This window comes from Rousettus aegyptiacus, unplaced genomic scaffold, assembly GCF_014176215.1.
Source record: "Rousettus aegyptiacus isolate mRouAeg1 unplaced genomic scaffold, mRouAeg1.p scaffold_m13_p_3, whole genome shotgun sequence".
NCBI classification, from domain to species: domain Eukaryota; kingdom Metazoa; phylum Chordata; class Mammalia; order Chiroptera; family Pteropodidae; genus Rousettus; species Rousettus aegyptiacus.
Window position 1 is genome coordinate 153,927,401 of NW_023416306.1, and position 13,947 is coordinate 153,941,347.

Consider the following 13,947-nt stretch of genomic DNA (forward strand, 5'->3'; position numbering starts at 1 on the left):
ACACCTTTTTTGATCCAGCAGATTTATTTGAGATTGTCCCCTTTGTTTAGAATATGAGGAGAGAATGTAATCCATGCAGAAAAGGATCAGGGAAGCACTGTGTCTTTCAGTCTTTAGCAGTGTCGAAATGAATGGGGAAAAGAATTGATAGGTTTTATAATAAAACAAAGGTTTTAATTTTTTAATTGGAAATTTTCAAACAGAGGGGACCATAGACGTTGCATAGTAAAACTTGTAATACATGTAGAGTGGGCATCAGCAAACTTCCTCTTTAAAGAGCCAGAGAGTAAATATTTTAGGGCTTTGTGGGCAATATGTTCTCTGTTGCAACTACTCAACTTTGCAGTTGTGGTATGAAAGAAGATACGGACAATATATAGATGAATGAATGTGGCTGTATTCCAATAAAACTTTATTTACAGACACTGAAATTTGAATCATTTCCACATGTCACCAAATAGTCTTCTTTTGATTCTCCCCACCCCCAGGGATTTAAAACTAAAAACCACTCTTAGCTCACAGACTATACAAAATAGGTGACTGGCTGTTGTTCACTGACCCTTAAATCTCAGTTAGTGATAACTACTAACCAATAAAGACTATAACATGATGGTGGAGTAGAATATATGTCTCATGGCCTAATAGGCTTTTAAAGCCCTTCTTCATATCAAGGGAGTTAAACAGTATAAAAAATGCTTTATCTTTGAGACAAGATGAGAATAATAAAGTAGTACTATAAGAGGATGTGTAGTAACACTCAATGGAGTTAGACCACTAACATTCCTAAGAATTTGCTTAAAATACAAAAAAAACCCATTAAGTTCAGCAGCACAGTTCTTTGAATTCAGAAGAAGGTAGGAAGAATGCAGTATCGTGAGGATGTCTTCCGGATTTAATTACAGAACTCTTTGAAGATTCTAAATCCAACAGAATCCAGTGATATAGTTCTGTACAAGATTCCTTACAATGAGACCTGAGAATGTTCCCACTTGTATGTACAGAAGAAAATAAAATGAAATAACCTTCAAAGAAATGGAGTATGGTTTATTGGTTCCTGCTGCAACAAGTCTTTTATTAGATGTTATTCAGAGAAGAAAACATTTCTGCTTAATTTAACCAACATTTTTAGGATTCAGTGTTGGCAAGATATTTGAAAATATAGGAAAATACAAAATATTTTAAGATATTTGATCCAGAAATGTAGACTAGGATTTTGCCAAGCCTGTTCCTTATGCAGTATGGTGAGAATGTTTCTTCCTTGCTTTGATTTCTTCCATCTTCAAGAGCAGGTGAAAAAAATCTACTAGCTTGGACAGAAACACTCCCAATCAAGAAAATAGATAATACTGTAAAGAATAGAGAAGTTTTTTTTTGAACCATAGAAATTTAATTTGATGAAGATTAGGTGAAAGAAATGCAGCCTCAGGAGATGCAGAATCAATTGTTAGCAGTAGCTCAGAAAATGAAGCTTATTGGACAGAATTCTATGGAGCAAAAGTTTTATTTCATTGAGTCCAAATAGAGTTTATTTTTATATTTAACCTTAATTTTCTTTTAAAAAATGAGTTTTACTGAATCTGCTTGATATCAAGGAAGACGTTAGATTTGGAAAATATAACTTTTGTCATACTGATTTTTTCCCATTCATGGATTTTTGTTTGATGCTCTATAAATGGGGCAGGGGGGGCGGGACGGGGGGGGGCGTGGAGGTGTGGAACCGTAGAGATGCTAGATGCCTTAAAGTTGGATAGCTTCATTTGAAACTGATAGTTGACACTAAAAATCGGTTGGTAATTTTGTAAATTTGTGTTATTTAATGTAAAACCAGGTTGAGATTACTTCTGTGAGCCTTAATAACTTTCTAATGTTAAACTAACAAAGTGACTTCAGATATTTCAATAGTACTTTGAAATACAAATACAAGTTTTAAATTTTCCTGTTTATATCTTTTGTCTTGGGGTAGAAATAAACTTTCCCCTATGACTTAACCATGCAATTTCCATTTCTAATTGGCTAATGAAATTAGGGGAGCTTGAGATCTTTTGATTTGAAAACTAGAAAAATGGACAGTGCTGTTTTTGACTGGAGCTGATGTTTTTTCTTGTGTTTTACTTTTTTTTTCAGTGAAACCAGCAGTGTGTGTAGCAGCAGTGACACAGGACTCTTTACAAACGATGAAGGACGGCAAGGTAATCTTGATCCCAGCTTTGGGATGTTGGTTCAGTGTTTCTGGGAAGATTCTGATAATATTGGAGTGACCCACTGCAAATTTGTTGGTTGTCTATGGCAGTGGTTCTCAAACTTTAGGGTATATAGAGAGCCCTGGGGAACTGTTAAAACAGCAAATTCATGAGCTCCTGGAAATCAAATAGGTCTAGAGTTGGCCCATGGAATAGGCATTTTTCACAGGCATCTGTAGTGATTTTTATGCAGGTAGTTCATACTTTGAGAATCATTAATCTGGGGGGTTATAGTGTCAAGGATGGGACTTTGGGAAGTTGCTTTTTATTAGAATCAAAAAAATATCCTCATGTATTATGCTGGTTTTTTGGATGTTAAGACATTCTTTTACATAGGGAGAATTTAATTTTGTAACTTTATTTACAAATGATCACAGTGTTCTGGGTGAATATATTATAGAAAACATCTTTCTAAAGTTAAAATGCCTGAAGTTTCTCGTAGAACACTGTGAATAAGGCTGGTGTATGTTAATTATCACTTCTTTATTTTTACTACCTAAGCAGTAATTTGAAACTGTTTTTGTTCTGTATACTTGCTCAGGGCTACACTAATTATAAACTAATAAGAATTTAGTTATGGACTAATGAGATATAGCTCTTTTGGACTGTAGTTTCTTACTTTAAATAAGGGATTGTAGATCTTTAAAGTAAAGTTCCTTCTTCAGTGATTTTTCTCTAAGAGTTAAGTGATTGAAGGACAGAGGCATGGTGGCTGCATGTCTAGGTTGTTCCAGATAGGCTCCCTAGTAACTAAAGGGATCCTGGGACTGTTTGAGACTCAGGATCCATGTCCTGATTTTAGAGAGAAACCATGGGAAGGGTATCTCACCCATACCTCAGAATCGTGGGTCTGGATGGAGTTGCTAAGCTTCCTACTATATGGAAGTTGGGAGTCCATTTCTATCCCTTTATGATTCTGAGAGAGCTAGGTGTCATTAGAGGTTGTGTGCATGGAGAGTGTGTGCTTGTATATTCCCAGGTAGGTTCTAGCCAGGATTTTGATTCTCTTATCTCATACCAGGAAAGTCTAGTTGTCTTTCCATGAATGAACTGGTATGTACTGTTCAGTTACTGATTTTTGCTCTTTTTCTTTGCTTTAACTACAATACTATGATGTATCATAATGCACCTCTTAAAGGTTATGAGGCATAATTATAAAGAAGTAAAAAATAAAGTATGGACCTATTACAACAGATTAGGTTTTGGGCTTTTGGAAAACCTTTACACTGATAAGAAATTCTTGCTTTATTATAGAAGATCGTGGAATATTTGATAGCTCCAGCTTTCCTCATTGTTTCTGCCCCCCAATTCCATTCTGGTGATATTTTAGATGCTTAGAGTTCTCAGCACAAAGCTGTTATTTCCTGCATCCAGTCTTTGTTTATGCTGGTCTCTGCCTGAAGTCTCATCTTCACTTTTTCTTGAACAATTGGTCATCCACCAAGACATAGTTCTTTTGCCCCTCCAGGGCATATTTACATATAACATCAGTGGGTTTTCTTGCCTGCAATTTCTTGTGTTTGGCCAATAGGAGGCATCAGCAAAAGAATGGAGGGAAGGAAGTAACTGAGACTGGGTGTAATAGTCAAGGTTTTATTATGATAATACTGTTTAACCCCAAATTGTCAGTGGTTTACCACATTTATTTCTTGCTATGGGATTGGGGGTCAGCTGATCTTACCTGGGCTCAGCTAGTCTCCATGTTTCAAGTTGGGTTTATATCTACTCAGTGTATCATATTCTGGATAGTAGGCTAACAGAGCAATGCCTATACGTGGCATGGACTTCTCTTGGTGGAGGATATGAATGCTAGGTGACCAAGCCAGACCATGCATGGATAGTTGAAGTGTTTACTCGAACCACACCTGCTAATGTTCTACCTAAAGCGAGTCATATGGCTAAGCCCAATGGGATGAGGAAGTGTGCTGTCTCAGGGGGAAGGCTCTTTGGAATCCCATGCCAAAGTACTCAGATGTATCATTCTTTTTTGAGGTAGTACAGAGGTGGAAACAATAATGCATTCTACCACATTGGATTATAGTTCTCCCTGGCTCCCTTTTTGTTGGGCTACTGGTTTTTTTTTGTGTGTGTTTTTGTTTTTTCCTTTCATTACATAGTTTATTTTTATAGTTTGGGTAGGAGAAGAGACCGTAAAAGACAACAGTTTGCCCCAGCTCCCAAAGTTTTAGAACATCGTGGCATATAGTAATAGCTTCAACAGTTTTCCTACAAGTGATATTTTGCCTTCAAAACTTTTTAAGGCATCACACACACCCTTTATTAGCCCTCTAAGGAATGAATTTGATCCAAGATGAAGCAAACCCTCCATATGTATTTCTTTGTATCACATCCAACATTTAAATTAGTAAAACCCAAGCCAACCAGCGTTCCTTTGCTGAAGACCATCACTTCTGTTGGGCAGCCTTCTATAGCTGCGGTTCTCTCTGTGGTCTGATAACCGTGCTTTCTCCTCACTACTTCAGGTCTGGTTAATGGTAAAGACTCCCCACTGTGCTAGCTCCAGGGTGCTTCACCATCCCTTATTGGTTTCTATTAATGCTGTCTACCCTTTGTGAATAGTCATTTCATTGAAGTCTGTTATTCTATTTAAATATGCATGTATTTCCTAAAGGGATTCTGACTAATACTCTCAATATGGGCACCATCTCCTAGAATCCTTACTCTTTTCTTTCCCTATACTTATTGCTTTATTAAGCAATTATTATTACCATATTACCTTATTGTTTGTAGATGTGTGTCTTTTCCATTGAAACTTTTCAAAAGTAGGGATTTTTTTTTTTTTTGCAACCATGATAAATAAGGTTAGCACATTGCCTGGCATGTAGTGAGCTATTAATAAATAATTATTGGGAAGCTCAGTTAAGGGGAAACTTCTTTTTTTCCCCCTCAAGTGGAATTGTACACAGAACCTCAAATCATCAAACAGCTAAACTTGTTTTGGTTAAAGCAAAATCCTAAAGGAACAGGACGTCAGGAGCCTGATCCACTCAGCCTCTTCCTTATTCTCTGGCAGCACTCTTTTGAGGAGCTTCTGCATCAGGCATCCTAGTGAACCCAGGGTGAAGACTACTGGTCTAGATGATCTCACAAGGTTCTTCCAGTTCAGTGAGTCCCTTTTTATATTATCACAAATCTTTAGTGAATGCTTGAGAACCACAAAAATCTCATTATAGTTTGCCCTTTGTCCCCAGAAAATATGATCTAGCTAAATAAGCCATTTTACTAAATGGCTGAAGGAAAGCTTATGAATATGAAAGGAATTAACATATTGAAGAACATAGGAACTAATCATTGTTAATTCTGATGTCTTTAGTTCATCTGTGTATCTGATTTAATGAGATGCTTTTAGTGGTTCTCAAATTGTGGTCCCCAGACCAGCTTAACATCCCTAGAGCAATTGTTGGAAATGCAAAGTTTTGGTCCTGTGCAGATCAGAATCAGAACTTTGGGGGTAAGACCCAGCAGTCTGTTTTAACAACCTCTCCTTGTCCTTCCGATGCACACTAAAGGTTGAGAACCACTGTTTTAGAGAAACACGTTGGTGTGTGTTTATAAGGGAACACTTTGAATAACTTCTTTAGAGCCAGCATCTGCTGCTCTTCACCAGTATGCAGCTTTCCTTTCCCCCTTCAGTGATCTCCACAGTAGTTTAAGAGTTACTGTTATCCTGGGTGTGAGTGGCCCATGAATCTGATACTTCATGTGATTGACATGTCTAGTATACACGAGCAAATGAATGCATTATGAGCTCTTTAGATATTCTTGTATATAATTTTTTTTTCATCCTTGCTGTTTTGAAAGGAGGGTAGGGTGGCAAACATAAAGTTATCTATCTTACTCTTTGTTGTCAGGAATAAACTCTATTGGAAACTGAGTTGTTATTACTATAGCCAATAGAAAGAAGTTTGAACCAAGAGTCTGGATATAGGGGTCTTGACTTTGTCATTAATGAAGAGTATGGCCTTGGACAAATGGAATAGTTTCTTGACAGGCCTCAGGGGTTTATGTTATTTGTTTCTGAGGTAGTTTTTTCTGTGTAGCTTGGATCACTAGTGTCAAGGTGATTTTCTGTCCTATTAATGAGGTACCAAGGAAAAACTGAAGTATGGGTATGCATTCTTTATTCACTTAATATGAGAAATGAAATATATTAAGAAATCCCTCAGGAAAAGCTAGTTTTGAATTCGCAAACATTTGTGGGCTTTGAATCCCCAAGTTCGTTGATACTACTGAGAATGGTACATGGGAGACAGTTTATTTTTGTGGTAAGGCTGTGGAGTGAGTTGGGCTTTGAGTTCAAGTTCTGGCTTCATCGTTTACTGCCTTGACTTCTTTGGGCTTTAGTTGCCTCATTTGTAAGTTGGAGTTAGTTTAAGGTTTGGAAGAGAGAACATATTACAAGATCCTGATAGGTGGTAAAGGTTTGGTAAATGGTAGCTTTATTAGTTTTTACAATTAAAAGCAGTCCAGCATTACACATTATGACATTTTGAAACTAGTTTGATGTCTCAATTTCCATTATAATATGGGTCAAGAAGAAGGATCAAAACAATTTTTTTGTACTTTGATTATTTAAAAAGCATAATTGAAACTATAGCACCAAAATGTCATCCTCTGTTTTGGTTTTTGATAGAGCATGTTAAAATGCCAGCTTATGAAATGATCGCTTTACTTTAGGGGATGACGAGCAAAGTGATTGGTTCTATGAAGGAGAATGTGTTCCAGGATTCACTGTCCCTAATCTTCTGCCCAAGTGGGCTCCTGATCATTGCTCCGAAGTCGAAAGAATGGATTCTGGACTGGATAAACTTTCAGATTCCACATTCCTTTTACCTTCTCGGCCAGCTCAAAGAGGTGAGTTCTGAGGAGACCAAAATATACTTCACATGTTTGTGGTTCTCTTTGGGGAGAATCTTCTCGTGGCATACATACTCCTGCTGCTCAGCACACCTTAACTATCTGAATATTGGGGCTAGTCTAGAGATTCATCTAGAGGGTTCAAGGGCGAATCTCAAAGTTTGAGGTTCTCTCCATTCTTACTTACATCAGTCCTTGGAGACTTTTGGGATACATATTGACGTAGCGTTCTTTCAGCTTGCCTTTGCCATTTGTGCCAGAGTTAGGAAGCCTAACAGCATGTCACAGCTGTTTATCCTACTGTGAAACTGATGGGCTGTTGAGTGAGTGCTCACTGGAAGCCTGAAGTACTGGATCTTGGGAAATAACAGATTTCAGTACGAACATGCACATACAGGATATACTGGCATTTTTTAAATGGATGATATAAAAATATTTTTTTTGAATTTTATTTTAATAATTTTATTATTGTGGACTTCGACACAAATATATACCCCTTCCTTTTGCTTTTCCTTTAATTAACGATGTAGCAAGGTGGGGTAGAAAAGTCTAGGACAGGGAGAAGGAAATGTCATACTCTCTGGGACTGTCTCCCTAGCTCTGTGACTGTGATAGTCCCTTTAGTCCTTGGGACCCAGGGTTATTTACAATGTGACATTAAATAAAACTGTTTAGAGGTTTATTTTAGCTCTACAAATTTATGATTCTAAGATTCCCAGTAATCAGAATCAACTAATTAGTCAAGTATCTGTTGGGCAGCTGTTGTGATCAGAATTACAGTAAAAGCTGTAAACTCCAATAGTATTTCGTTGAATCTGGATGAAAGGCTACTCTTTTTTTCTGGCTTTGTCATGTTGTTTGCTGCCTTAATGTTCATCAAAAATTCCAATGACCATTTCTAAAAGTTCTTTATGGACCACTTAGAATATATACAAATAAGCAAAATTAGGAAGAAGAAACTTAAAACGGCCTGTAATCCCTACAGTCAGAGACAGTCTCATCCATAACATTTTGGTGTGTTTCTTCCAGTTGTTTTTCTATGCTGTAGAACACATACAACAGTTAGAAAAAAATGAGATTATATTATACATGCTATTTTTACTATTATTTCAGGAATTAGAATGTTTTTGAGTAATAACTAGAATTTACCTTATATTAGAAATAGCTTATATTTGTGTAGTTTTTTCAGTTTATAAAGTACCTTCCATGAGCTATTTCATTGGGTTCCAGAACACCCCTGTAAGATAGGAATGAACAAATGGTTATCCCTCTTTTATAGACAAGGATGCCTAGGTCAAAGGTAAATGACATAGCCTAAGATCACACCACTGCTGACAAAGATGGGAATAGTAAATCTTTGACAAATAGCCTAGTGATACTAGTTTAAGGGTCAGTCTAGTAAGATCCTGGGAGGTAAGGCCTCTGGTGTACTAGAAGCATATCATTGCTAATGAATCTTTCATATTCAGTTACTGAGGACTTCTTCCTTTTTTTTTTTTAGGCTACCATGCTCGCTTGAATCGTCTGCCTGGAGCTGCAGCTCGATGCCTCAGAAAGGGGCGAAGGCGGCTTGTTGGAAAGGTGATAGCTCTCACTGTTTACTGTGCTTAGTGGGGAGATAATATTTCCTATGAGATTTGTGTATTTTCTTGATAATCAAAGATGCTGCAGAACTTTCTGGAGTTAATTAAGACAACTAGAATATTTTGCTAGTTCACAAGAGTGAACATTATGTAGGATATGAATGGCTCTATATATAAAAGATGGTTTAACTCATATGAAAGTTCTGACAAAGCAAACCCTGTGATGGCAATATCTATTGTTTGTAAATCTTCAGGCCTGATCTCTATCTCTTTTACTCTTTTGATTAATATGATATTACGTATGTTTAAATGCTTCACTTCTTTATGACTCCTCTTGAATTCATGAAAGCTTCTTCTATCCTAATTTTTGTCTTTTATTCTAAATTCATTAAAAAGGAAAAACTGGAAAAGCCCTTTTACCAAATTTCAAAACCCCTCATTGGCTATGAGGGAGGAATACTTACTACTTACTGAGTTCTGCCTTTGCCAGTAGTAACTGGGCTAGTCATTCAGTTCATTTAACCCTCCCAACAACCTTATGAAAAAGGTGATATTCACCTTTAGCAGAGGAGAAAAACTTGGGTTCAAACAAGTTCAATAATGTCTGATGTTATCTAGAGAGAAATGGCAGAGTATAGAAATTGAACCCGAGTCGACTTTTTTTTCTTTCTTTCTTTACATTTTAAAAGTTATTTTATTTACTGTTTACTTTAGCTTTGAGATTGAAAATAGGTTAAGACTGGGGCTCATACCCAGTCAGAGAAGATGGAGGTGGGCAAAGAGGACGGGAGAGGCATTTTAGAGCATTAATTTCTTCACTCAGTAAGCATTTAGAGCGCCTACTATATGGCAGGCTCTATGCCAAGCCAGTTTGGCTGCCCTCTGAGAGCTACTATTTTTTGAAGTATTAGCCATGCAAAAGAAAGGCTGTTTATTTCCAGATGGATTCAGAGTCTTTTTGTCTTTAAATTCAATTTCAGTTTCAAATTAGAAAGATATTTGATTATTAGAAGGATGATACCTTCTTTTGGATCAGTCATTTTACCTACAATAAAAAGCTGCTTCTGCTCTTCTGGGTGTTTATTCTTGACAGCTAGCAGGGTAAGAGTGTGTCCATGGGACGGAGGGAAGCAGGAGGTTGGGAACGGGGAACAGAGATGGTTTGATTTTTTTCTCTTAATTGGTTAGGCTCAACAGATAATGTTCTCCCTACCACCTACCTTTGTTTCAGCCCTAAAATAAGAGCCATCCACTTGCATGGAAGTCATTTCCTCTTGAAAGCTCCCTTTAAGGAAGGAAACTAGGGCCTATTGGACATCTCTAATGATTTCAAATGAATAGAATAATATTTACTTGTTTAATTCATCTTCATCACCTTAAAGGGATATTTGTCATTTCTAACAGAGGTCACTGTTCTGCCCCTCTTCTTCCCCCTCCCCCATCTCTCTTCTCTTTTTCTAAATTGTAATCATAAATAATGAGTTTCATTCACAGCTCCCTGCCAGCGAACTGCTAATTACGCAAAGTACTGCTTGTAATTCACACAGTAATAAACTGGAAATTTAAACATTACGGCACTTTAAGTTAATAATTTTTCTGCTGTAACAAATAGCTCATTTTTCACCCATCTTTCCCTTGGTCTCACTACCATGACTGTGTCTATGACCAGGAGGCATAGGCATAAGGGATGAAGACATGGAGAATACAGTATTTAGCTCCACTCTTGCCCAGAATCTGACCTCAAATTAATTTTTCTGTAGCCAGTTCTGCTAAAATGTGTTTCTTAATGTTTAAGCTAACCACACACATAGTTGAATACAGATAATAATATTGTCCAGAAACAAATGCGTTTGAGTAACAGGCTGGACATTCTTAACATTCCTGCCCATAACTTATGCTCTTTCATTTTAACACGTACTCGTATGTATGTAACTCTTATCCATGTGCCGTTAGTATGCTTCCCCAGGTACTGTGATAGATATTCGTTGTAAATGTACTTAAATTAGATGAAAGTGGAGTGCCTTCTGCCATTTTCCAGTCTTTTGGATTGCTCGTGTTGTTATGGGTAAGAATTCATATTATGATCTTGAGAACCCCAAATTTAAGAACCAATTTATACAGACTTCTGTTTTTACTTTAGGAGATGACCTATAACAGACAAAATACAGAGTGACAATTTTTTGTGAGTTACAAAAGTTCTTCGACGTGTTTTACATTTAGTCAGCAGGTAGTTAGGTGTTACCAGTGAGGACTCTGTACATGTCCCATTATGAAGGCCATTGGGACTATAATCATACGACTCTAAGAGCTTGACATCTTGGCCTGTTAAAAATTGGCTGTTAAATTTTTTTTTTAAGTGTTTTTATTTCTATATACTTCAGTAACTCCAGGAGATAGTACTCACTATATTAAAATACTATACATATAGTAAACAATGCTTATAATGACTTTTGTAACACTAGAGAAAAATTAGGATAACAAGAAATACTTTTAAGATAGATTCCTGTAAAAAGGAATATAGTTACAGTTGGATTTTAAGATCAACTTTTGACGTGTACCTTTGAAGTTGCTGGCACAATTATGGCAAAGTGTGAATTCGATGACAGATCGTGCTTTATGTATTTGTTTCTGTGGTTGGATGACACTTTTGTCTTCCCTGTGTTTTCAGGAGCCCAACATAAGTACTTTGGGTACTGAGAGGATAGGCCACATCATTAGTGACTCTCGTCAGAAAGAGTAAGTGCTTGTGTATTTACTGGCCCTTCTAGTCTGTTTCTTGGAGAAGGAGGCAGAGGGAAGTTTTATGAAGGAACCTAGAAATCTGACTTAAGAGCTGAAAGAGGAGATCTTAAAGATCTGTACTTTATAATAATTAACATGGCCCATAGCCTAAACCTATAAAAGTGATTTTTTTTTCCTTTCTAGTTTTTATTTCTTTACTTCTTATATCTATAGGTGCTACATTATAAAAATAGCCTCCAGTAAGGATGTTATATTTTGAACTCATTTTTCTGTTTAAAATAAGTGATCGCCTCTACATTCTCTTATATTCTTTTCCCATTTTTAGACCTCTGTGTAGAGAAATATCTTTTTGTTCTAACGACTGAGATTAAGTACAACTAAAAATCCTATGTGTAGTTGTAGGAAAATCATTCCAGCCTTTCCTATGACAGCCTTGTCCCCTAATACGATTGGCTCTTCGATGTTGCCTGTACATGACATGGTCAGCATTCAACTATGATCCTTTACCTGTCCAGATCGCATTTTTAATTTACAAAATAGGCAAAATGTACGTGTAGTTTATGGCCTTGTTGGGTTGGGAATTCTGTTGTCACTGCACAGCTGAGAGCGCATTCGTGTCACACTATAATCTGGGGGTTCTTTTTAGTGTGTCTAGTCTTTTACATTTCATTACAAGGCTTTTTCCTTTGACGAGCTGTTTTCTGCAAAGTTCCTATGCATTTAATCTCTCTCTCCTTTTCTCCTCCAATTCCATCATTTTTCTGTTTGTCTACTTCATTATCCCAACATCTTTTTGTCTTTTCCTCCTCTCTGTACTTTTTCTACCACTCCTTTTATTGTTTTCTTTCCTGTTATCTCTCCCTTTCTTTAGTTTCTGGTTACCATCAGCTGGGAAAAGAGAACGAAATCAGGTAAGATCTTTTCTTTGTCATCTTTATTTTATCATTTGATTTCCTTTTCTTTAGAAAGAATAAAGCGTTGGCTTCTGATTTTCCTCACATTTCTGCTTGTGCACATGAGGTAAGATTCCTGCTCCCTGTGTTATTATGATTTTCTTGGAGGACTGTTCTCCAAGAATATCTGATATTCATTGATTAGAACTATAGCTAATTCCCCTTGTTAGGTTCATCTGTGATCTTTAATTTATTACTTATAATACATACATTTCATAGGAATCTCATTTTTATTTTAGTTTTGAACTTTAGTTTTGAAATCAGAATCGGCCTCATTTGTTTATGGTTTAGTTCAACATCAGAATCCTGTGCTGAGAAGTACAATGTCGAAGCCTAAACATATGAAACAGAAGAAGGTAGAACAGCATTGGGTGAAGTGGGGTCAAAGCCTTAGAGTCTTACTCTCTTAATTTTGTCCCTAGCTACCCACTGAGGGAGCCCTTGGCATATCTAGTCCTTGTTGGGATGTTTTAAAATTACGGACAGTAGCTATGTTCCTTTATGTTTGAAGCTTTTGATTTTGGTGGGGAGAGAGATTGCTTTTATCTTGGTGATTAGTTATAAAATAGATATAGTCATTATATCAAACTTGTTATTCCATAAAAATATAGTAAAAACAAGGCTGAGTAATAATAATTGACATAAAAATATGAAGTAAATAGTGGTGCAGGTGGTAGGCAGATAAGGAAAAAGCCATTGAGGTGAGATGTGAGAGACTGCAGTTTGGGGAACTCTAAGCTAGAGTGTTAATCCTGTTTGCATCAGAGGATCTAAAAGTAGAAGGGGACCTTTGGGGATCATCATCTCCAGATCTGTTATTTACGGATGAGATTTAAGCTATTTGTCCAAAGTCATGGAGCTAGTAGAACTGAGACTGGAACCTCTGCCACACAGAACAGCTCCATAATTTGTATTCTTTAAAATTCTTTTGAAAATAACCATTCAGAATAATTTTGAGGGAGGTTTATTTATTGTGGAAAAAAGTCCAAAGAAAACTAGCAAACATAAAAGTGAGGTTCTTTTACACGTAGTATCCCAGTTGATTCTCACAACTACTTTTTTGAGGTAATATATGTTTTATAGAAGAGAAACTGAAATTATAAACTGAAAGCAGTATTTCATTTAACCTTCACAATAATCATGTAAAATAGGTATGACAGAGAGCAAAACATCCATTTCAGAGATGAGGATAATAAAGCTTAAAGAGATTATATAATTTTTAATACATGGCAACTCAGTGGCAGACTGGAACTAAATGTTAGGTGTTCTAATTCTTTGTCTAGTTCTGTTTCCGCTACACTATGCTGCTGGTATGTGCTAACCAGTTATTCACTGGAAACATTTGCCAGGATAAGGAAGTGAAAAGGTAATTTCACGATAGTTTTCTTGGGAACAGGGGCTTATAGTGAATAGACATAAGTCCCCATTAGTCATTTATAAGGTACAGTTGACCCTTGACCAATACGAGTTTGAACTTTGTTGGGTCCACTAACACACTGATTTTTTTCAATGAATACTGTAAATGTATTTCTTCTTTTTTAAATGATTTTC

The 13,947-nt window shown here is 36.5% G+C and overlaps 1 protein-coding gene across 6 annotated transcripts in view; it reads left to right on the forward strand.

Annotated features, from left to right (window-relative positions):
• The window catches only part of GPATCH2L (G-patch domain containing 2 like), a 48,089-nt gene that overhangs the window by 11,238 nt on the left and 22,904 nt on the right, over positions 1 to 13,947 (forward strand). For 3 of the 6 annotated variants that reach the window (XM_016122583.2, XM_016122584.2, XM_016122585.2), the window contains exons 3-8: positions 2,125 to 2,189; positions 6,939 to 7,115; positions 8,620 to 8,699; positions 11,370 to 11,437; positions 12,409 to 12,463; positions 13,680 to 13,762. In XM_016122583.2, the coding sequence (XP_015978069.2) occupies positions 2,125 to 2,189; positions 6,939 to 7,115; positions 8,620 to 8,699; positions 11,370 to 11,437; positions 12,409 to 12,463; positions 13,680 to 13,762 (528 nt within the window). Of the gene's footprint in view, positions 1 to 2,124; positions 2,190 to 6,938; positions 7,116 to 8,619; positions 8,700 to 11,369; positions 11,438 to 12,314; positions 12,355 to 12,408; positions 12,464 to 13,679; positions 13,763 to 13,947 lie in introns of all 6 variants that reach the window. The other 3 variants (XM_016122586.2, XM_036238736.1, XM_016122587.2) reach the window with 2 other exon arrangements.